At 42.5% G+C, this 24,674-nt stretch overlaps 1 protein-coding gene across 6 annotated transcripts in view; it reads right to left on the bottom strand.

Annotated features, from left to right (window-relative positions):
• Positions 1 to 3,969: 3,969 nt before the first annotated feature.
• Positions 3,970 to 24,674, bottom strand: part of Ralgapb (Ral GTPase activating protein non-catalytic subunit beta) — an 81,047-nt gene continuing 60,342 nt past the window's right edge. For all 6 annotated transcript variants that reach the window (XM_051143690.1, XM_051143686.1, XM_051143687.1 and 3 more), the window contains 8 exons: positions 22,455 to 22,613; positions 17,910 to 18,075; positions 14,710 to 14,832; positions 12,212 to 12,348; positions 8,968 to 9,076; positions 8,283 to 8,361; positions 6,389 to 6,537; positions 3,970 to 5,681 (listed from right to left, as the gene is read on the bottom strand). In XM_051143690.1, coding sequence (XP_050999647.1) covers positions 5,488 to 5,681; positions 6,389 to 6,537; positions 8,283 to 8,361; positions 8,968 to 9,076; positions 12,212 to 12,348; positions 14,710 to 14,832; positions 17,910 to 18,075; positions 22,455 to 22,613 — 1,116 coding nt within the window. In that variant the 3' untranslated portion in view covers positions 3,970 to 5,487. The remainder of the gene's footprint in view (positions 5,682 to 6,388; positions 6,538 to 8,282; positions 8,362 to 8,967; positions 9,077 to 12,211; positions 12,349 to 14,709; positions 14,833 to 17,909; positions 18,076 to 22,454; positions 22,614 to 24,674) is intronic.

Below are 24,674 nucleotides of genomic sequence, written 5' to 3'. Positions count from 1 at the left end.
GAGACCAAGGACTGTAGACAGAGGACTGTAGGGAAAAGAGGGAGCTCTGCTGAAAGGTAAGAGGCTAGGTAGCTCCACCAACAGTTGCTGCCCAACAAAGACAGGTCCAGCATTGCCACACTGCCCACCCCACAACAGGTCTCAAATCTGGCTGTTGTGCAGTTGGGCTGTGTGGAGTCTCCGAAGTTCAAGAGAGGAGATTTCAGTGGCGATGCGTAAAACACTTGCTTCACAAGCATGAAGCCCAGAGTCAGGGTCTCCGGAAGCCACGAACAGTCAGGTGGGCTTGTTGGCCTGCCTGTAATCCCAGCAGAGGCAGGGAACCCTAGAGCCAAGCTGGCTAGCAAGAATCGCTGAAGAAGCAGGTTCCATTAGCAAGAGTGCCTGCCTCAATATATAAGGTAGAGATTGATGAGGAAAATACGTTGGGTGCAAACCCCCCTCCATATACACACAAATGGGACCATATATTGTTAGAACATTATAGGCTAAATTCATTGGGCCACTTACTGTGTGGCCACAGAAAACTAACACGGTAATTTATTTTGGCATTTCCCCACTTAGCCTTGTTCAGAGTTTTAGTGAGGGACTTCTAAAAGCTTGCCCTCTTATGTCAGTGGACAAGACAACTCAAATACCATCCTCCTCTTACCTGGTCTGTCAATCATCTATCCAAGTATTTACTAAAACTTGTGGCAGGAAGTAGGCACAGAGGGTGAGGAGAAATCTGTTATAGACTGGCTGGCGTACTATCTTCTGAAGATGGATGGGGCCAGGAGGTAGATTAAACATGCCAGCTCCTATGCTTATCCTTAGACACTGAGGCTGAACCCGAGGGTGAGTCAGGACTGAGGGGAGGCAGGCTGGACTTAGGAGAACACAGCATCTCACAGCTGAAAAGCACAGGTTGAAGTCAGTGGATCTAGGGTGGGAAGCTAATGTATCAAGTCAGGTGTTAGAGATTGAGTCACGGGGGAAGGGGAGCCAGGCCAGGCTGAGTAGGGGGAGAAGAGCTGATAGTTGACCTGGTGGCTTATAGGGAGTATCAGCTTCACAAGGGGATGGACCCACAAAAAAGGTCTGGTCAAACAGTATTCAAACGTGCACCGAGGAGCAGCACACAGCAGGCTGTGCACAAGGCAGGCCTAGAGGCCAGAAAAGAGCAGCTGGGCTGAGGAGTCTAGGTGCTGGGTCAGGAGTTATGTCAAAGCTGAGTTACAGAGGTAGGAAAACTTGAACACATGTTTTTGGCTATGAAACCTTCCCAGACACCAAAATGGGACCACTGAAGTCAGCTTCTTCGGCCAAGGGGCCCAGCTGGAGGTCCTGTGGCTGGCAAGCAGAGCTGGTGTAAGAAAAATGCAGGTGGCGGCTCTTGGGTCCCAGGAAGTTCGGATGCAGCAGAAGAGCAGCTTGTGGGATTGGTGCCACATTGGAGGGGTGCTCTGGGTGACAGCAGGCATTTCAACAGCTTTCACTTGTTTCCAAGACTCACTAAGCCATCACCCAGGCTCATGGCCCCAACACCTTCCCCCTGATAGTCTCTGCAGCCAACCTGTGCAAAAGGGCAGTGAGGGAACAGGGTGACATGTGTGCCTTCGCCCTTAGGAAATGCCTGCTCTGCCAGTTTTCTCTACACACAGAACCCCCCAACTCCAATGTTTGTACCTTAATGCTATATGCCCCTGCAAGCATTAGAACAGCATGTACTTTTAAAATTATTCGACTTTTGAGTATTTCTGGAAAACCCAAACCAAACCAAACCAAACCAAACAAAAACAAAAAAACCAGAGTGAAAACCTAGATTAGTTAAAACCGAGCAGACCCTCCTCAAGAGTATGACTTGAATGCCCATGCAGGAGCCAGCCCCGTGGCCTGTAACCAAAAGCACACACTGAGTTATGAGATAAGAAAGCTCCTTGAAATTTAATTGACTGCATGTATTACATTCAGTATCCCGTGGGTTTCTTGTGGACAGCTCTGTACCTTCTTCCCAGGCTGACGCAGATCCAACCCAGGCAGCAAGGGACACAGGCACAGCTTCATATTTACATCTCCTTTACTTTACAAGTCAGTGGCAGAAATATTTACAGAAAATACAATAGGAAAAAGATCACATCTTGGCAATATACCGAAATTCATACAAATTGTAAATATGGTTTCGAGCAAATAATGATACTTAGTTTTTAGCCACAACTGCCAAGCCCTTCAGAGGAGGAAGATGCCTTGGTCACTGTGGGGACAAGGAACTTGATTTGCTTCAACAAATAGGTATTGGGCGCCTACTGTATGCAAGGCACTGTGGAATCCCAAATTACACCTTTTCCCTCACCATTAAAAAACATGTCTGAAGAACAAGAGTGGCTATTCTGAGAAAACCCTATGGCTCTACCCGCAGTGAGACCAGCAACTCTGCTGCCCAGGTGGCTGCCTCAGGAAGAGGGTGTGTCAGAAGTGCTGGGACCAGACCAGCAGATGCTGATGGTCACACTCAACACAGATCTGGCCTGAACAGGCTTTAAATGCTAAGGGACGATTGCTGCCAGGAATAACCTCCAAGAGAGTTGTCACACCTACCTGCTCTGCCCAAGGCCCACTTTGTGCGGGAAGTTCCACTTTTCAATAGGAATAAACACTGGGAAACTCATCACTGTAGAAATCAGCCTGCAAAACCTGACTCTTCCCTAGCTCACAGACAGGGGAGCTGTTCCTGCAGGCTGTCCTACTACCTACCTGTTGGCCTGATCCCAAGAGGCCCAGGCAAAGTATAGGTATTTCTATAGGGGAGTCCAGAGATGGAGCTACCCTAAAATTGAGGAGCTAGAAGAGGGAGCTGCTCATGTACACATGTGCATGGCACATGCATCTGCATGGCTGGGGAGGGCTACCAGACCTCTGTAATTAATTCTTCATAAGAGTCCAAACAAAGGCCAGGAAGGTCTTAAGAGGCAACTCTAGACAAAAAGGGAGAGGTGGCTGTGAGGACTGAAGCAGCCAAAAGCCCTGTTTCCTGGGCTCCCAGTCAAAGTAGAACCACCCCTCCCACCCCCAGCTTTAGAAGTAAACAGAAGAGGCCACCAGCCTAAATATTCTTGGGAAATGTTTTCTTCTTTGAGAGCCTGGGCATCTAAATACAGCAATTGAACAGTTAAGTCACCGTTCAAACTGGTCCCAGTTTCCCCCAGTTTCTGGACCTGTGCTGGCAAACCTATCACGTCAACTACTGAGACTATCGTTAGGTGCAACAGACTCTCCTCTGACATGATTCTGTTCAAAGTGATCTTAGTGCAGGCAGGAGGGTGAGCAGGATTCCAAACCACTCTGAAAAAGGGCCTGGGCTCTTCTTACCCACTCCTTTGTAGGGTAGATGGGGTGCTGAGCAGAGGGTACCAGAGAGGGCGGCGCATTCCAGGTTCAGTTGGCTGTGCATACCAGGGAGGGCTCTCTCCCTCAAATGTATAACCCTCTTTCCCTGGGGAACCAACATGTGCCCCAGATTTCAAAGTGCATCTGCCATGGTTGTTCTCTTACCAAAATCATCAGAAATACAAAGAGCTATCAAAAATTAGAGCCAATTGAAGGGGAAGGGCCAGTAAGCCCACCCCAACACACATAATACATGTTATTTTTCCTGGTATCATTTAAACAATATGCAAACGACCATTTTTCAGAAGAATCACACCGAGGAAGGACATCTTTATCAGTTACTTAGAGCCTCTGGAATGTTGTAAGTTGCGTGTGTGTGTAGATTCTTTGTTCATCTCAGAGAGAGCAAGAACCCACTTTTCCCCATGAAGTCAACCTGGAAATATCTTAAGAGTTGTTCAACTTTACCTATTCTTGCTGAGTTACTAGATCTTCAGGGTGAAACTCACTAATCTGTACCATTCCCCACCCCATGACATTACTTTGCCTGACTTAAAAAGAAATAAAAAACAGAACACTATATGCCTTGAATGGAAACTGGACTTGTGGGGTGGGGGTGGGGGTAGAAAGGACATTAAGAACAAGGAAGACAAGGTGGGTGTCTGTACCTGAGTTGAGGGGAAAAGGGGTGGTGGTGGCAAACTACGGACCAAGGGCTGCTACAGCCACAGATCCTGCTCAGAGATGGCAGCACACAGACTTCTAGAATGGAGGCACCTGCACAGGGGAGCAAGTCCAATACTGACCCTAATATCCTTGGAAAGGAACAAAATCTCAAACCAAACGGGAGTGCTGATCTACAAAGTAATGACACAGAGGACCAGTGGGAACACTCCTGTTCAACTCTGCTTATTCCCTTGGACTATGAATGCCACTTGTTTTCTAAGACAAATAATCTTACTGAAGGAGAAAGAACATAAAAATAGGAATATACTGAGACTGTAACAGGAGTTCTTTTACAATAGTTTGGTTTTGGCCACCTCCTAAGCTTTGTCCCTGGCAGAAAAACAGCAGTGAGGTGACAAATATTACAGAGCCCTGGCAGGGAAATATGCCTTCAGCTGGCTAGGCCAGAAAACACAATAGCAGCAGCCACCTAAGGATGTGGCACTGACTTCTGTGGATTGTGGGCCAGGGACCCTCTAAAAGAGAGCTGAGTGAGTGGCAGTGAGACACTACTTCCTGGACCACAGATTAGAACCTCTCATCAACTACTGCAGCTTGCTACTTGGTCCTGAAATAAATAATGAAACCAAATAATTTTCAGCCCCTGCTTTGAGTTCACATTTCTTGGTATGTAATCGAGGAACCATGTCTAACCATCATCACACCATTAAACTGAACGTAATGGAGAAGGGAGGCACCGCTGCTCTCACAGTTTTTAACCCCACTAACATGACTAGTATACCCATCAGAGCACACAGCTGTGCCTCCACTTCCCATCTGTCTGCTAAGAAGCTGAGGCTGTGACAGATCTCCATGGCAACGAGAGGGACAACTTGATTAAATATGAAGAGAAAATAGGAAATATTTTAATGTCTGAGCAAAACCCATTTATGTTTCAACCTCTGTTAGTGTAACAGGGGTGACAAATGGATGTACACATGAGGACAACGCTGCAGCCTTTCCTGTTCCCCGGTGTCAACATGAGCCTAAAAGTTCTGGAAGATTCTGAGACAGATTTTAAATTTGAATACACCTTCCTAAAAAGCGAGGTATAAAACTATCTTCAGCTTCTAACTTGCAAACTTGTTGACACTACCAATGCATGTGTTTAACTGATGCATAAAAGCCTTTCTCCTCAAAAGGCTTATATTTTACTAAAATTGTCACTTTTAAAAGGAAGTTTATGGCTAAAATGCTTGGTGTCATTTTCAGCAGGAGTGTGACAGTGCAGGGCCCATTCACGAAATGGCTGGCGGTCTTCAAGCCAGTAGCTTCACATCATGTTTCTTCTGGTGAGTCAACAGTGAGCTCTTGGGAGTGATTCGCCTTTATTTTTACAGGATGGTCTGGCTTCGATGTGAGAGCCAACTCTGGAGTTCACTGACAAACTGTGCTCTAAGAACTGCAGTTCTTGAGTCCAACTTCCTGGAAAAGGGCAGTATAAAACTCTGGCTCCAACTGCTTATTCCGGTATTTGTTGACAATGTCAGTGATTTTCTGTTTCCGACGGACATGTGGTGGGCTATAGGAATCACTTTCCAGCCTCTTTCTTCTACAAATGTTTATTACGGTCTGCCTCACCAGAAAGCCTTGAAAACAGGAAAAAATAACGTCAGTAAGCTGTCAGGCTAACTGTATTCAGGATACCCATTTTCTGCCGTCCCATAATTTCCCACCTCAGGGATAACATGGCACCAAGAAAAAACTTCTGAGAAACATTAGCACAGGACCAAGGTCAAAGCCTGATCTCTCCAAGCTCGTGGCCAGTGCACCAGAATGAATGTTGTCCTTTCTAATCCTGGCAGTTAGTGAAGGCCCATTTGTACCACTAAATTAAACCTTAAACATAGCAAGCACACTCCCTACCCCTTCTTAGAAGGGCAGCAGCATTTTCTACATGCAGGAACTATTAAGGAATAAGACCATTTCCTTACTTTTACTTATTTGTGGCTTGTGAAAGCATTCAAAGAAGGAAGGCAAGGCAGTGGTGTACCCCATACTCCAATAACCTCCAAGCCATGCCCATGCAGGAGCACTATTTAAATTCAGTGAGATACACACACACACACACACACACACACACACACACACACACACACACACACACACACACCATGAAAGAAGGTTGGCAGGGCTTCAGTAGGATGAAGAGGAATGGAGGCAAGGTACTATGGGGTGAAAAGGACTAAAATTCCTTAAATACATGTATGAGACTGTCAAAGAATAAAATAAAATTTAAAGATGAGAGGGAAAAGAAGAAAACAAGGACCCAGCCTCCAGCACATAAAGCCCTTACCAAGTGCTCGCCGGCTGACTATCATCCCATCAACCAGAGGGATGACCATGTTAAATTTTCCAGTGGCTCCTTGAATTTTTATCCGGAACAATCCAGTGTTTAAAGGGTGGATGAAGATGACTGGGACTTCTTTTTCAAGAGTTGTAGACCTTAGGGAAGATAAGTATTTTTAGTTCAGACACACAAGAGCCTTTCCTATGTGGTGAAGGAACACATACCAGGGCCTGCGGACCTGCTGTTAGCCGTGTGTGAGCACAGTCTGCTCAGAATCCTCTTCCTGGGAACCCACGCTGCTGCAGCCTGCAACCACTGGCCATAAGCACTTGTTCCTGGGGCTAGGCTTTTTAAATAGCAAAGAGAGTCTGAAAACTATTCTAAGAAAAACACGTCTATGGATGTGGGGCAGAAAGGCCAGGCACATGTATCGCAGAGGGCTAAACATTTGACAGACAACTACAAGACTTTTGCTCAGCCCCTTGTTGTAGCTGTAGAAGTGTGGCTGTTACACTGTCAAGGCAGAGCCCAGAGTATGTGTGTGTGTGTGTGTGTGTGTGTGTGTATTTTTTCCCCCTCATAAAGACAGGGCTTGGGATAAATCTGGAAAACAGTATGCTAAGAGAATTAAGTCAGGTGTAAGAATACACATTCTATATAGTAGCATTTATTTGAAGAATATAAAATAAAGTCAGAGTACAAAGTACTTAAAGACAGAAATAGGAAGGTTTTTATTGGAAGAATATCAAATTTCAAATATGTAAAGTAAGTAAGTCCTAGAGGTCAATTTTCCACTGTATTGAGTAAAGCTATACCGTATTGTATAATTAAAAACCTAAGGGTCTGGAGAGAAGGCTCAGAGGCTAAGAGCACTGGCTGCTCTTCCAAAGGGCCTGAGTCCAATTTGCAGCAACCACATGGTGGCTCACAAATATCTATAATGTGATCTAATGCCCTCTTCTGGCCTGCAGGTGTACATGCAGGCAGAGCACTGTATACATAATAAATAAATAAGTAAATAAACACATAAATAAATAAATACATAAATAAATAAATCTTTAAACAAGGAAAAGAAGCTAAAAGGGCACGGCAAGTAGTGATGATGATGATGAAGAAGAAGAAGAAGAAGAAGAAGAAGAAGAAGAAGAAGAAGAAGAAGAAGAAGAAGAAGAAGAAGAAGAAGAAGAAGAAATGATAGCTACTGTAGGTGGCAGGAGGTTTCTGGGGGAAGAGGGGGGTGATAGGTATATTTATGGCATACAATGTGGTGATGGTTTCATGTATATATATATCTCCAAACTTAGCAGATTTAACACAGCAAATATGTACAACTTTTTATAATAATCATACTTTAATAAAGTAAATTTTTTACTTTTTTAAAAAAGGGTCTCACTATAAGGCCCACGCTGGTTTTCCCCTCTCCAGAGATTCTGGGAAGACTGGGACACTGACTGGGAGACCAATGGAACAGCTAACAGCTGTAGCGACTAGTCTACAAATACTCAAATGTGGGAAATAAGGGCCATAAGTATGCCATCTTGCTAGCCCTATCTTCCATTCTTCAGTTATAATTTTTATTTTGCTTATTTTTATTTTAGTAAGTATTTTGCCTGCATTTATGTATGTGCATGTGTGTGCCTGGTGTCTTCAGAGGTCACAGGAGGGAGTTGGATCTCCTGGAGCTGGAGTTACAGGTGTTTGTGAGCCACCATGTGAGGGCTGGGAACAAACCCTGGAGGCTCTGTAAGAATACATATTCTTATCCACTCAGCCATCTCTCCAGTTCCCAATTCTTTACTTTTTGCCTTTAACCACTGTTTCATTCTAATTCTTTTATAAAGCTGTAACCAGCAGACAAAAACAGAGAAGTGGATAAACTCACACACGTAAAGGACTATACCTCAGAGAAGTGCTACTATTTGCAGTAGTCTCCACACCAGTGCTGATCTCTGTCATCAGATCTGAGAGGGGAAAGTTTTCTGGAAGAAAACAACTGAGTTACTACCACCCGAGTCTGTCAAATCCATACAACTCCAGAGTCTGTGCTAACCATAGAAAAGCAACTGACGTTCGCAATATGCTTTGGCCGAGCTCACCTACAGGGCTTTTAGAGAATGACCCGGGGCTGTGAAGGCTTGGTCAGAAGCAGCTGACACTTTCTTATAAACTCTGAGCTGGACAGGGTTCTAGGCTAAGCATGTATTTCTGAGGTTCTTACACTGCTGACACAGAAATCCTAAGAAACTTATCCATGGCAGAACTTTTAGGGACAAAGGAAGCTATTGCACAAAAACTGTACAAAAAGGAAAAGGTGGCCCAGAGCTCCTGGGCATGTTGGGAACACTCGCTGGGAGACCAACACAACAGCTACCAGCTTCGTATCGGTCAGTCTATGCAATATTCACAACTAGGAAAGAAGGGTCACAAGCACGCCCAGCTAACAGGCTTCATGAAACTGAGTGGAGGCGGGGATACAAACCCAGGCTTATGAACGTCAAGCCCCTGCACCTGCCCCTTTCCGACTCTGGCTAGCCCCTGTCATCTCAGCCATCTCACACAGAGACGCCCCTTTCCTCACACAGTACCTATGTCATCGTAGCGCTCCACCCAGACTACAGACACTCTTGTCTCAGGCCCCAGGGGAGGCACAGGGCGACCTTGAGGCAGCTTCTTCATTCTGGAACTTGGACTGAGCTATATGAAAAGAAAAGCAGAAAGATTTTTTTCCCCAACTACCTGGTTAGACATTTATCAAGATGCCTACTGACATGTTTATGTCACCAGAGTCACCTTGGGAAGAAAATGTTAAATAAATTTGCTAAAAAAGTTCTTATTCTGGGGAGCTTACTCTAAAATGCAACATCAGGAAGTTATCCCCAGCTTCCAGATGAAGTGTTCTAGTAGTAATCTATACCTAATTTTCCTCAGTGGCCACTGGCATCTTTTACTTTTTAAATATACATTCAAGTAGTGCTACAATGACCATCCTTAGTTTTTAACATGCACTTGACCTCTTGCTACCACTTTATCCACTGAGCCACCTCCACAGCCCAATATGTATACTTTGTTCTGTATACTTAGTGATTCATTCATATTGTGGGATGGGAGGCTCTTTTCTAAATGCTTCTGGTATCAGGATTGGCATCTCTTTCCCCTAATTTTGGCGAATGTTATGATTTTACTGAAATGGTAAATTTAGTCTTCAGAATGAATTTAGGAAGTCTTTCTGTCTTTACAGTGAAATTCTCTTTTCCCTGTGCCCATGATTCTTAGGTCTAGTCTTTAAATAGTATCACAAACATCTTGAAAGTAGAGTTCATGTCCCAATTTCTCTATTTTGTTTTCAAATTCTGAAATGCTCTCAATTTGATCATTCACTTCTATTCATGAGGTTTTCCATGAACCGTCTATTCATCTTACTGTGTCTTTCATTTGTAGGATTTCAATTAGTTTGTTCTTCAGTATTTTTCATTATTGAATTGCCTTTTTTTTTAATACAGAGTTTCTCTGTGTAGCCGTGGCTGTCCTAGAACTCTCTTTGTAGACCCAGGCTGGCCTCGAACTCACAGAAATCCACCTGCCTCTGCCTCCTGAGTGATGGGATCAAAGAAGTGTGCCACCACGCCCAGCCCTTTACATTTATTTTTATGTGCATGCTACAGCATGTATATTGAGGTCAGAAGACATCTTGTGAGAGTTGTTTCTCTTCTTCCACCATGTGAGTGATCACACCTGAAGGACTCTGTTTAAGTCCACTACAGTCACTAAGTGAGCCTAGCTGCTGCTCTGGCCAGTGTGCTCTATGATGTCAAAGGGGCTCACTTCGTCCAGGACTTGCTGAGACTTTCTCCTCACCAGCAAATGGTAGACACGGGGTCAGGGTAGTGTCTACTTTCCCCATTCCTTTCAGTTGTGTTCTGTGAGGCCTTTAGCCTCATGAAGTTTAAAATCAGCCCATTTTTAGGTCATATAACTTGATATTATTACTAAATAGTTTTAATAGTGGAGACCTTTCTCTCCCCCTCCCCCAACTCCCAGAGACAGAGTTTTTCTCTGGGTAGCCTTGGCTGTCCTGGACTTACTTTGTCAACCAGGCTGGCCTTGAACTCACAGCAATCTGCCTGCCTCTGCCTCCCGAGTGCTGGGATTAAAGGAGTGAACTGCCACTGCCTGGCATGGAGACGTTTCTTAAGCATATATCTATACTAAAGTAATCTTCACAGCCATGCCTAGTGATGCAGCTGAGGCAGGAGAACAGCAAGTTCAAAGCCTGCCTGAGCTACACAATGTGTTCCAGTTAGCCGGGGCAACACAGTGAGAAAACATCTGGCTAGCATGTATGAGGCTCTAAGCTTAGTCTCCAACACTGGGGAAAGAGGGGGCAGTAATAATTTTCACTGTGGAAGGAACCAAACTAAAATCCTATATAAACCCAAGAGGGACTTTGGCCAGGTTTACACTTTGCTTTTTTAAAAAATTATTTGTTCTAAATCAATCTTCTTATAGCCTGAACATGTATTTTTGTTACCACTTACATGGTCATTTTTCAATAAAGATTAAGGGGGAAACACAGATAAAGAAATAAGAGCCAGCCAAGTGTGGTAGTGCATGCCTTTAATCCCCACAATCAGGGAGGTGGAGGCAGGTGGATTTTGTGAGTTCGAAGCCAGCCTGGTCTACAAAGAGAGTCTAGGACAGCCAGGGCTACACAGAAAAACCCTGTCTCAAACAACTGAAAAAACAAAACAAAATAACATCCACTGATAGGAAATATAAAAGCAAAAAGCTCTTGTATGTAGTGGAAACCATGTACCATACTCAATGGATTTAGTCATACACAGTACCCCCTTATCCATGGAGGTACACTCAAAGAGTCTTTTTTAAAAAGAGGGTTTTGAAAACTACAGTTACTACCTAATCCTATATGTATTCTTTTCTAGTGCACAACTACAAGAAAAACAAAAACACCCTTGAAATAAATGCTTCTACAACAACAATAATAAAACAGAACAATTACAATGTATTTCAATTAAAAACTTTTGTCAACTTGGTCTCTCTTTCCCTCAAGAAACCTTACCATGCTATGTCCATTCCTCTTTCTGTGGTGATCTAAGGTGATGCAGTGCCCACATGAAACACAGTGAAGCACTATGACAAAGTGCTAGGCATTGCTTCTGTTCCAATTGCTTGAATATAAGCATTGAGGTACTATATTCCATGACAGCAAGCCAATACTAAAGTGGGCATGGGGCAGCATATATGAGTATACAGATGCTGAACAAAAGGATGATTAACATTCTAGGTTTGAAGAGGCAGACCTTGTGAGATTTTACCAAACTATCCAGAATGCTGCATTATTTTAAGCTTACAAATTGCTTGTTTCTGCAATTTTCCTTTTAACATTTTTAGATCAGAGTTGAAAATGGATCACAAAATGGTTGAAAGCAAAGCAACAGACAAGGGAGAGCTGTAGTCCTTGCAGTCTCCAGAGTGCTGCCAGCTCCATATGCTCAATTCTTAGCTGAGTAATGTGAGATCACAAGTCTACAGACAGTTCCTACTGTATGCTTAGTGCATATTAAGGACAAAGAAAAGCCTCGGCTTAAACAGAAGTCAACAACAGAACCAACCGTAGTACCAGAATGTCAAAAACAAGGAAAATGCTGTCTTAGAACCAACTATTTATTATAGATTAGAATAATGAAAATTTGAGTTCATTTTAAAACACTTAATCAATCAGTACTTTGCTATACTCCCTACATTTAAAAAATAAACTTTCAGACTGCCACTTTACCACAAAATTTTGGGCAAGTCAATAAAACAACTTACCCTCTGTGAGGAATTAAGACTGTCCGTGTGATTAGGGACCAACTCAAGTGTCAGGGGTGGCTGCTTCAGAATTCCCGGCATAAGATCCATATTTGAGTCACTATCTTGGTCTGAGATGTTACTTTCCAATGAATCAGCTACAAAGCAAAGAAAAAAAATTATATCTGCTACTTCTCTGAAGCAGAAGTTTAACTATGCTAACTAGTCTAACTACCCAAATAACTTAAAGCAAAGCACTGTTTCCATAGTGAGTTCTGCTAGACAGCCTATGAATGAGTAGGTGACCTTATCATAGGATCTGCTGGTCATAGAGGTCTTTTGCAGCATACTCTTCTTTGCCATTTGTTTGTAATACTTGGAAAAAAAAAAAAAAAAACAGTTGGTGCTGGAGAGACAGCTTAAGAGACAGTTAAGAGCAATGGCTGCTCTTGCAGAAGACCTGAGTTTGGTTCCAAGAACCCACATGGTGGCTTGTAACCATCTGTAACTCCAGTTCCAGGGGAATCCCTTGCCCTCTGCTAGCCTTCATAAGCATCAAAGGTATGTGTGTAGTGCACATACATACATGCAAACAGATATCCATATACATAAAGGAAACATTTAAAATTTTTTAAAAGCCATAATGCTCATTCTTGGCTGAATTTGGCTTGTGTACTATAGTTTGTCATCTCCTGCTCTACAGGATAACTGAGGTAAGACTAGAAAATTACAAATTTAAAGCTATCTGTCATTTTGAATTATTTATATTATATACTCAGTCAAAAGCACCATCCTAAGTAGACATTGAGACACCTGGAAATCACCAAGAACTTGTCTGATATTACAGAACAATCTGGTGGGAGATTAAACAAATCTGATGGGAGTAAAAACAAAACAAATAATCACCTCAGGAAAATATTTTATTTTATGTAAACAAGTATTTTTTTGTGTGTGTGTGTGTATATATATGTATGTGTGTGTGTATATATGTGTGTGTGTCTGTGTGTGTGTCTGTGTGTCTGTATATATATATATATGTATGTATATGTATATGTGTCACATATATGCTTGAGGCTCAAGGAGGTCAGAAGGGGGCAGTGGATTCCCTGGAACTACAGACAGTTGTCGGCTACCACATAGGTATAGGGAATTAAACCTAGATCATCTGGAAGTGCAACAAATATTCTAAATCCAGAACCTTCTTCCTAGCCCTGGAAAACAAATGATAATAGAAGAAGTTGAGCCTAGCTGGTTGGCACTTGGGAGGCAGAGGCAGGTGGATCTCTGTGAGTTTAAGGCCAGCCTGGTCTACAGAGGCGTTCCAGGATAGCCAGGGCTACACAGAGAAACCCTGTCTCAAAAAATAACAACAACAAAATTACCAAGCCATTAGGCTTTGCCCAGTCTTTGTGAGGCAGGCAGCGTGTCATGGGGCGGGAACCCTACAAGACGCCCCAGAGCAGGCTGTGTGTGAAGGTGTTAAGGGTGGAACTGGAGCTGCGATGGAGATTACAAAATGTCAAAGATGCCAGGCACACGGAGGTTTGTCAAGGAAAGCGGTAGGTGGAATGGAGTCAGACCAAGATGGACTTGACAGTGTGCTACAAATGCCAAGGGCATAGAGACAGGAGTTCAAGTCTGTTATGAGTTCACATCACGTAACAATGTTCCCAGACTGCCAGGCACGTAAGTTACAGGATTTAGTGTTAAGACGTCTGGGGATCAGCCTTGCTTCAGTCCCATCTTTCTTGGCTATTTTCTTTCCCCCTGGTTTTGGAAAAGGAATGCTTTACTCTGTGCCATGCTACAGCAGTTGGATAGCTTTCTTTTTATTTAACAGGCACTTGCAGTTGAGAGCAGCCCCGAGTCTGAGAAGAGACATGGCATTTTTGAACTGTGGAAACTTAGGATTGTGGAAACGCTGAAGAGTTGGTCTGAAACATTATGTATTGATGGCGTCAAGCCACTGGGGATAGAGACAGAGCATTAAAGTTGAATAAAGAAAAATTCCTTATGGGCTCATATTTTAAGTACATCTTTCTTTTCCAGCTATTGGTGCCATTTCAGGAGACTGTAGTACCTTAGGTAGTTCCAACTAGAGAAGCAGGTCATTGGGAAGGGACCTCTGAGGTTATAGTCTGGCTGTGGGTTCTGGCCCTAGTCCTGCTTTCTAGTCTGCTATGATGTAAGAAGCTGTTCAAGTTCCCACTGCCATGGACTAGGCCACCCCACCATGTCTTTTCCATCATGATGGCCTGAAACTTCTGAAACTATGTTTCAAAATAAACTAGTCTGGCTCTTATTTCTGTTGTTTCCATCAGGTTATACAACCAGAAAAGTAACTAACACAGTACAGAAAGTTAAGTGATGACAGGACCTCACACCTGTATATGCATCATCTACAGTTATAGCACTTTTGCTGAGAAGCTTCAAAATCTCTCTTCTAATACATAACAACACACCAAACGGTTCATGTACAAACAGATCCTACAGCCGCACTATACAAAACACACTCTTACTTAAAGACTCCACAGGAGAAGGAACCACAAAAGCTATTTCTGTCAGGGCATCAGCATAATACAGCACCTTCTTCTGCCCATTGAAAATGCTAGCCCCAGCGTCTTCAGAGGAAGGTAATTCATCTAGGAACAAGAAGCAACACATCACTACAAATGACTTCAGAAAGTTGGGTGCATTCATCTTCCTGCTCATGAAAGCTAGCCACTTTATAAAGTGATGGCAGTTCCAACAAGAACCAATTTGTAGGTGAGAAGAACAAACCATGAGTGTTAGCTTAGTGCCCTTATGATAATTTCGTATCATAATTTCCTAGTTTGTGAAATCACTCTACAGCAGCCCTGGACCCTCTTACACTCTCAGCCCTGCTCTGCTCTACCATCTCTGATGATCAGGGAGTCTTAGTAGGATGGATCTGCTCTACGCCAGAAAGAATGAGTCAAAACACCCCTAAGTAGTCTAAGGCCCAGTTAAAATGAACATACAATAACCAATATGACATAAAAGATCAGGATCTTCAGAGGAGGTTGGCAAACAGATTTCAGGAAAGGAAATATATGAAAACACGCTTATTTTTAATCACAATTGAATTAAACAACATTTCACCTAGCATGTTATGAGATGCTTACTGCTGGTAAAGCTGTGGTAAGCAAGAAGTTTAGAGCAGAGGTTGACACTTTCCCACAAAGGAGCAGACAGTAAATATTTGATGCTCTGCAGGTAATATGTCTCTGCTACAACTCTCTACTTTTGCCACTGTAGGACCAGAGTAGTCATATACAACACACAAATGGGAGTGTGGCTAAGTTCTAGTAGCACTCTACTTGTGAAACTAGATATGGGCCACAGCTGAAACCCTAGGCAGGCACTCAGCATCTACTATGGCTACTGCTCCAGCATCTCCTCCACTGCCCCCACTCTGGGGCAGCCATGAAGTTACAGTGTAGGTGGGACTGACTCAAAATACAATTTCTCTACCAGAATCAGAGTTTTGGGAGAAAAGGGACTCCAGCCCTTTTCTCCCGTGGTTTATGCATGTAAAGTCTGAAACTGCCTTTCTTTACTATGAGAGAATCCAAGTAAGGATTAAGCAAAAATGCACAGAATAGATTATTGGCATAAGATTATTATGTAATTCAAATACTGATTTCTGTATCCCCTACATGTGGTTGCAATCCTTTATCTGAGAATCTCCTGTCTCAATGTTGTTGTATACACTCTGTTCCCCAATGGTCCCTTTGTATGCTAATAAAGCAGCTTACAATGGCTGAGCAAGGGAAAGAATAGGGCTGGACTTCCTGCCAGCCAGGGGTGGGGGAGGTAGAAGAGGAAGAAGGGGACTCAGCCACAGGCAGAGGTGCAGGAGAGATGAAGAAGATTCAGCTGGAGCAAAGAAAGAACTAAAAAGCAAGTAACTTGGGGGATTTGGCAAAGATGAGTCAAATAACACAGAGAGTTAAGAACAGACTTAAACTGCTCAAGATGGTGCTATATAAAGCTACATAAACAAATATAATACAGTCTCAATTATTTGTGTGATAGCTGGGGTAAGAAATAAACTAAGAGAAACAAACACAGTTTTATAAAAATAACCTTAACAACAGATCTAAAAGAAAACTGCAAACAAAATACGGCTGCTGATAATGACATAAAAAACTTAACCAATTTGGAATTTCTTGGTCTATGGGAGAAATAAATAATCTTCGAGTTTTAAGCTGGGGCCAGTAGGATTGGTTTAGTAAGTAAAAGTGCTTGCTGCAAAGCCTGAGCTCAATCTTCAGAACCCATGAGAAGATGAAAGAACTGCCTTCTGTACTCTATATGTGTACAGTGGCATGCAAGTACCGCCCACATTCACACATGTATCATACGTATACATACATTTTTTCTTTTTTTAAGACAAGGTCTTTCTATGTAGCCCTGGCTAGCCTGTAGTTCTCTTTACAGACCAACTAGCCTTGAAGTCAAGAGATTCGCTTGTTTCTACTTCCAAGTATTGAAATTAAAGATATAAGCTACCACACCTGGCCAATTACAATAAATTTTTTTAAATTAATAAAAATCTCAGCCAGTTTTGTTCAGGTTTTCTATCTCTTAAATCATAAGCATTTGAAGAGCTTACTTATAAAGTGGTGTAGAAAAATCTACTCAGTGGTAGAGTTTCTCTAGCATGTGAGGCCATAAGTTCAATTCCCAGCACCATACATACAATAATCTCACCATGCCCAGTGACATATTTATAAACATGAAAAATGTACATATCCTTTATCTACTTACAGAAACTTAAGGTATACACAGAATCAAGCATATGTTTCATGGGCATATGGAAATTAAAATTATGGTATATCCCAAAATATTTTCCTCCAGCTTGAGTAAAAATTAGAAGAAACTAGAGGTCAGGTCACACTGGTGCTAAAGGGAAATTCTGAGATAGCATGATCTTGAGATAAGCATGCTGAAGACTATTTACTTAACCTCAAACCTCAGGAGCCCAGAACACATGAGCTAGACTCTGCCTCAAGTTTCAGTCTGTACTGCCCTTTGTTACCCTAGTACACAGTCTCAGCAGCTGTGTGGAGATGGATAAGAACCTGAGACTACAAAGTCTATCAAAACACTCATTCATTCAAAAATCAAACATTCTTGTTTCCAGCACTCTAGAACACAGGCTGACCTCAGTGAGTTCAAGACTAGCCTGGTTTACAGAGGGAGTTCCAAGACAGCCAGAACTGTTACACAGAGAAACCCTGTCTCAAAAAACAAAACAAACAAAAACCCCCAGAAATTATTACTTATTGGCTATATTAAAAGTATTTTTATAGGAAGCACAGTAATAATTAAGTAGTTAATTTTGCATTGGTTTACCCTATCATTGTATCTTTCACACACATAGGAAATATCTATAAAATTAGACATATTAGGAGTGGGAAGATGGTTCTGTAGGTAAAGGCTCTTGTCCCCAAGCCCCTTGACTGAGTTCTACATCTGCAATTCACACAGTGGAGTAAGCACATATGCATCCCTCGCTCCCAACCCTCCCACACAATATATACAAACTGGAATATGACCCCATGAAGATTAGCCCTGAGAAAAGGAGAACCTTTCCTTGATATAATCTGTTTAAGGTACTAAAGGTTCTCAGGAAAGGGGAGGAGCAAGAATGACCAAACAAGAAACAGTTAACAGCTATTAGAAGCTTTACCTTGTTCAGACCCTTCACCATCATCACAACTATTAATTGACCAACTGGTGGACACGTGTCCCGTCCAACCAGGGTGTCTGCCCACATCTACTGACCAGCCAAGGGAGAGCAAAAATTCTAGGAAATGTGGCTGAACATTTCTCGAAGACTCGACATTCTTTAAAATCTGAAATACAAACCAAGCATCAGTTATGAAGTGAATACAAGAATATATTAAACACACATGAAAACTGATGAGCTTTGAAGCTTCTGACACATCAAGGCTCAATTCAGTATGAATTTGGAAATATATCACCACAGTGAAAAAACACGTGTTCTTGAGTTGGCTGGCTGGTTTCTTCATATGCAAAGTGGGAGTAAAAATAATTGTGAGGATCACATGAGATGACATAAGAGCCTAAGCTTTCCCTCTGGCAAAACAATTACTGAGTCAGACCTATTTAATGAGAAATGTTAAACAGGTGTGTGCTAACAGCTTTGACAAATGGTGTAAAACTAAAAAACTACTACAAAGTCAGTAGACATTTGGTATAATTACTAAATGAATGTGAAAAACAGTCTTTTCTCAGTCCAAAGGAGAGAATACAGGCAGCATAGAAAAACAAAGTAACCACAAGTTTCTCTCTTCTTATACTGGCCAGAGAGAGGAAACGCTCATTCTAAGCTGTTTTGTGGGGTTGGGGATTTAGCTCAGTGGTAGAGCACTTGCCTAGCAAGCACACGGCCCTGGTCATCAGCTCTGGAAAAAAAAACAAAAAACAAAAACAAAACACTGTTTTGGGAGCTGGCAAAATGGCTCAGTGGGTAAGAGGGCTTGTTACTAAACTTGATAACCTGAATTTGATCCCAGAAAACCGAACAGTGGAAGGAGAGAACTGACTCTCACAACCTGCCCTCTGACCTCCACCTATATACCATGGCATGTGGATGGGCACCGGCACGCAAATAAATAAATATGAAAACATGTTGTTCTCATCTGGAGATCATTTTGACATCCAGGTGACAATGGCAAGTCTGAAGATATATTTTGCTATCACAGTATGATGGTTAATATTAATTGCCAACTTGACAAAATCTGGAAAAGGAATCTCAGTGAGGGACTGTCCAGATTAGGTGGTCTGTGGGCATGTCTGTACAGGTTCTCTCTTTCCTTTTTCTTTTCTTCTTTTCTCACTATATAGGCCAGACCATCAGAGAATTCACTATGTATACCAGGCTGGCTTTGAACTCACAAGTGATCCGACTGCTTCTGCCTCCTGAGTGTTGGATTAAAAGTGTGCATCACTATCACCCAACAAGGTATTTTCTTAATTGGGTTAATTGAGGTGGTAAGACCCACCTTGAATGCAGGTGGTTCCTTTCATGGGCTCAATTCTGGACTGATGTGAGGAGAAAGAAAGGGAGTTGAATACAAGCCTGCATGCTGGCTCCTGAGTATGGTGTGCAGTTTGACCAGCCAGACTCCTGCCTGCCTGACACAACGGACCTGGAACGATAAGCTAAATAAGCCCTTTTCTCCTTAAGTTGTTTTTGTCAGAGTATTTTATTACAGTAACTGAAAAAGAATCTAAGACACACTGACAGAACAATGCTGGGATCCAAAGTCAAAGCTCCTTCTCAATGGTCTGAAGACACTGGGCGGCTCCCGTGACAGACAGCTGCCCTTAGCCACTCAGTTCTAAAGGAAGGGAAATATGGATTTCTTTCAAAAAAAAAAAAAAACAAAACAAAACAAAACAACCCAAAACAATAAAAACAAAAACCCAAACCAAACCAAAAGGGAGGCAGGGAGTGTGTGCCAAAACCATTTGGAGAATTTTCTAAAAGTAAGACTCTCTTAGCTTGCCCCAGGCCTACAATTTTAGCAAAAATCAAGATCTTAAATCACCATATTGAAAAGCGCCTCTCAGATGAGTGAAGCAGCTAGTTCATAAATCTCTAGTCATTTATACAATGCTAATTGATGGCACTCCCCTGCACACCTGGAAAAGACAAAAAAAAAAAAAAAAAAAAAAAAAAAAAAAAAAAGGAAGTAACAGCTATTACTCCTCAGTCTACTGTGTGTCACTATCACTACTCTCTTCTGTACACACGTCAGTCTCTAGAAGTCTATTGTGTCACTGTCACTACTCTCTTCTGTGCACACGTCAGTCTCTAGAAGTCTATTGTGTGTCACCGTCACTACTCTCTTCTGTACACACGTCAGTCTCTAGAAGTCTACTGTGTGTCACTGTCACTACTCTCTTCTGTACACACGTCAGTCTCTAGAAGTCTACTGTGTGTCACCGTCACTACTCTCTTCTGTACACACGTCAGTCTCTAGAAGTCTATTGTGTGTCACTGTCACTACTCTCTTCTGTACACACGTCAGTCTCTAGAAGTCTATTGTGTGTCACCGTCACTATTCTCTTCTGTACACACGTCAGTCTCTAGAAGTCTACTGTGTGTCACTGTCACTACTCTCTTCTGTGCACACGTCAGTCTCTAGAAGTCTATTGTGTCACCGTCACTACTCTCTTCTGTACACACGTCAGTCTCTAGAAGTCTACTGTGTGTCACCGTCACTACTCTCTTCTGTGCACACGTCAGTCTCTAGAAGTCTACTGTGTGTCACCGTCACTACTCTCTTCTGTGCACACGTCAGTCTCTAGAAGTACCTTTGTTTTGTTCACCCAGAGCTCTCAAATGTCCTCTTAACATTTATTTACTGAGTGTGTAAGAGAGAGCTAGAGAGCAAAAAAGAGTGTGAGACGAAGTGCAAGAGCATGCAAACTGCCATGGCATGTAGTGGGCAGAACACAATTCTGGAGTCAGCTTTCTCCTTCATGTAGGTCTAGGGATCCAATTCAGACCACTAGATGCGGTTGGCTCTTTCTTTATCCAAGGAGCCATCGCACTCGATGTTAGGAAACACGGTCTCATTATAGAACCCCAGCTCTCCGTGAACTTTTCGATCTTTCGGTCCTTTGGCTAGATGAGAAGTCTATAAGTAAATAACTTCTGAAAACTTAATCAAAAAGCAGTAGGTGATTCAAATTTGCTTTGCAGGTCATGTGCTAGCAGCCAGAAATTAATCTCTACTGGCTAGGGAGAGGTTTGAAATATTCTCAACAAGTCTCCAGAAACCTCCACTGCTTCTTGATCACCCTCAGCGCCCAGAAGCCCAAGGAAACTGAATGGATTAGGAAGTGCCTCAGAGCTGTGTCTTTTATAGGGAGGAGAAAATTTGCCCATGTTTTCATGTGAGCAGCACTCTAGTCTTACTAACCCAATTTTACTGTGGCTCTAACAAACTAAAGCTCAAAGTCTCATTTCTGGCTGCCACTCTCCTACCTTCTTGAGCCCGCCAAGCATACTGGTACCGCGAGGAATTCATGAAGGTGCAACAGTGCTTTTTACCTCGGGGGAGTTTATGCTGTGGTTGTGGTCAGTGTACACTCAGAAACTACCGAATGGCCTTGTCCCAGGGCCTTTCACACCCCCATTTATACACTCCACTATGAGTGCTTCTTCAATGCCAGCCTTCCCTTTATATAGGGAATTGGCCTTGTACCCCTGTTTGCCTGTAACCCAGGAGCCTAACAGAAAGGAGAAACTTAATAAGTGTGTGCTGAGTCAGTGACATGGATGAGAAGAACTTTCTTGTTAGCAGCTCACTAATACACAACTTGAGGCAGTGTTTCTTATGGAAACATTCTGTAACTTCAGTAAATTACAGCTGGGGGTGGTGGCACATGCCTATAATCCCAGCACTTGGAGAGGCAGAGGCAGGAGGAGCTCTGTGAGTTGGAGGCCAGCCTGGTCTACAAAGTGAGTTCAGGCCGGCCAAGGCTACACAGAGAAACCCCGTCTGGGGGGAAAAAGTTAATTTCTACAGGTGTGTTAATTTAACAACTTAGGTTAATGACAGTGCAATTCCAAGATCACACAGTCACAGCACCCTACCATCTTCTTGACCCTCTCCTAGTCACAATCACTGACTAGTTCCCATGTTTCAACTTCTTGTTTCCAACAGAAACTCAGGCGCCCTGCCATTCCTGTCAGCTCTCCATTCTCACGCACATTACACACCCCGTCACCTCCTGATCTTTTCTGCTACCCACATCCAACTGTGTTTTACTTCACCATGTTTTATGCTTTGCCTCAGCTGAAACAGCTTACAGTGAGGTTAGCTGTAAGGAGAAAGCCTGCTGCTCACTTCTAGCTGGCAGGAGCCTCAGGGAAGATTGTCAGGAAGTACTTAAGACTCCTACTGTCCCACTCCGAAGCTTCAGGCCTAGCTCTGGCTCCCAGTAGCTAGCCCTCAGGTGTTTTAAGTTTCCTTTGCCTCATGAGTATGAATTCCTTATGGAAAAGGAATCCATGCTGACTCCTACCCTAGCCATGCTCAGCACTAGGCTTCAGAGTTACAAGCACTCAGTTTCTAATGAAGCCACAAGCAGTAAGCATAGCACACAAACTCTCATGTCAAGTACAGATACAAACAACTGACATAAAGCCGTGTATGCTTATAGCACAGAAAGAAGGAAAGTTGAGGCTTCTTACCTCTTGGTTTGTTTTCTGACCTGGTTTCATGTAGAAAATAAAAACTGTGTCAAAAGGACGACATGGCAAGAGATCCAGATACCCAATGTCATCAAAAAACCCAGGTATGGTAGAATCAAGTGCAATGAGGTGAGGAGGTAGACGACTATTTGCAGGTTCCTATCACACAAGAGAAGCAACAATTGTTATTTCTGCATTATTCCAATCATAAAGCAGCGTCTGACAGTTTGGTTGGTTGGTGGGTCATTCATCCATTCAGTACGGTGGTGTCTCAGGATAACCTGGCAGCCCAGGTTTGCCTCTAAGTCACTATATAGCCTTAGCTGTCCTTGAACTTGCACTCCTGCTTCAGCCTCTCAGCATTACAGATGTTTGTCACCATACCCACCTTTTGTCGTTTTAATAAAAATTAAAAATTATGACGTAGCAGGAATAAATACAACCATGATCCTAAAGAAACTGCTTAATGTGTTTATACCTCAAGTTATTTTTATTTGGTTCAAACGACTGAGGTTATAGTGTGCATATAATCTGAGATCCTGTTTTCTCTATAATATAATGCTGTCTAGAATATAAAAACATGCATAATTGTTTTGCCTGCATGCATGTATGTACACTGCTGGTGCCCACAGAGGCCAGAAGAGGCCACGGGATACTCAGGGACTGGAGTTACAGGTGGTTGTCAGCAGCCATGTGGATGCTGGAAATTTAATCTGTGTCCTCTGTAAGAGCAGCCAGTGATATTAAAAGCTGAGCCATCTCTCCAGCTCCTCTAGAGCTTTTTAAAACTGTATTTTAAAAACTCATTGCTAAATAGATACAATATAGTACAGTTACTTTGGAAGATAAGTGACAGTTTCTTGCCAATGCACTGTCTTAAATATAATGTAGCAACTACATACCTTGGTATTTTTCCTCAATGAGAGAAAAACATAACTACAGAAAATGATGAACATGAATTTTACAGCAGCTTCATTAAGAACTGCCAACATATACAAGAAGCAAGATATTTTTAATAGGTGAATGGATAAACAAACTACTTATTAATGAAAATAAATGATGTATTAAATCTTAAAAAGACGTCGAAGAATTGTAAATGCATTGTTGCTAAGTGGAAAAATAACAGAGTGAGACTGCATTGTACATGATTCCAACCATATGCCATTCTGCAACAGGCAAAACAACACAGGGATCTGTGATGGCAGTGGAGACTGCACATGGAAGCATGTACATGCCCATACATGCATACACACATAAAACCCTTAATATTTTAAAAATAATAGCAATGGTGGCACGTTATACAATTTGTCAAAACCTATTGGTCGGTACAATAATTTTGAGACTCCAGTTAATAATCCATGGCTACATGCTCATCTACTGTAGCAAACACATCAATGCAAGTCGTTACCACAGAAAACAAAAATGAAACAAAAATGCATTTAAAAAGTTAATGGATTTTGTATTTTTGGGGAACCTTTAGGTTTATAGAATAGCGAAGCAAGAAGTGTAGGAGGCTCCTATATTACATCTACCTCTGCTTCCCAAGTGCTGGGATTAAAGGTGTGCTCCAATTTTTACCACTCAATGAACTTTCTTGAAATACTGTCAGACCTCCCAGTTTTCCTCTTTTCCTCTGAAACTGTGGGGTAAAAACTGGGAGTGCTAGCATGCTGTAGACGCCATGAGCAGAGTGTCCACATACTTGTGTTTTTCCTTCAAGTTTCTTCCTGTAGCTTTTTTTTTGTTTGTTTGTTTTGTTTTGTTTTGTTTTTCGAGACAGGGTTTCTCTGTGTAGCCTTGATTGTCCTGGACTCACTTTGTAGACCAGGCTGGCCTGGAACTCATAGCGATCCGCCTGCCTCTGCCTCTGCCTCTGCCTCTGCCTCCCAAGTGCTGGGATTAAAGGCGTGTGCTACCATCACCCAGCTTCCTGTAGCTCTTGTACAAAATTTTTTAGGGTAAATGTAATTTGTGTTAGCATTCCAGCTGCAGATGGAGTATTTTCACATTCTTTGGGTTGTGTGTATATATGTTTTGTTGTTTATTCATTATTGAGACAGGATCTCAGTATGTAGCCTTGGCTAGCCTGGAATTCAACTATGTAGACCAGGCTGGCCACAAACTCATAGAGATCTGCCAGTGTTTGTCTCCAGAGTGCTGGATCTAAAAGTGCATACCACCCCTAGCTTCACACTGCAGTTTTAACATTTACCTTTTATT

The sequence above is a fragment of the Acomys russatus genome, chromosome 4 (genome assembly GCF_903995435.1).
Source record: "Acomys russatus chromosome 4, mAcoRus1.1, whole genome shotgun sequence".
NCBI lineage: Eukaryota > Metazoa > Chordata > Mammalia > Rodentia > Muridae > Acomys > Acomys russatus.
Note: the sequence above shows the minus strand (reverse complement) of the source record. Positions and strands in the feature narration are given on the sequence as shown.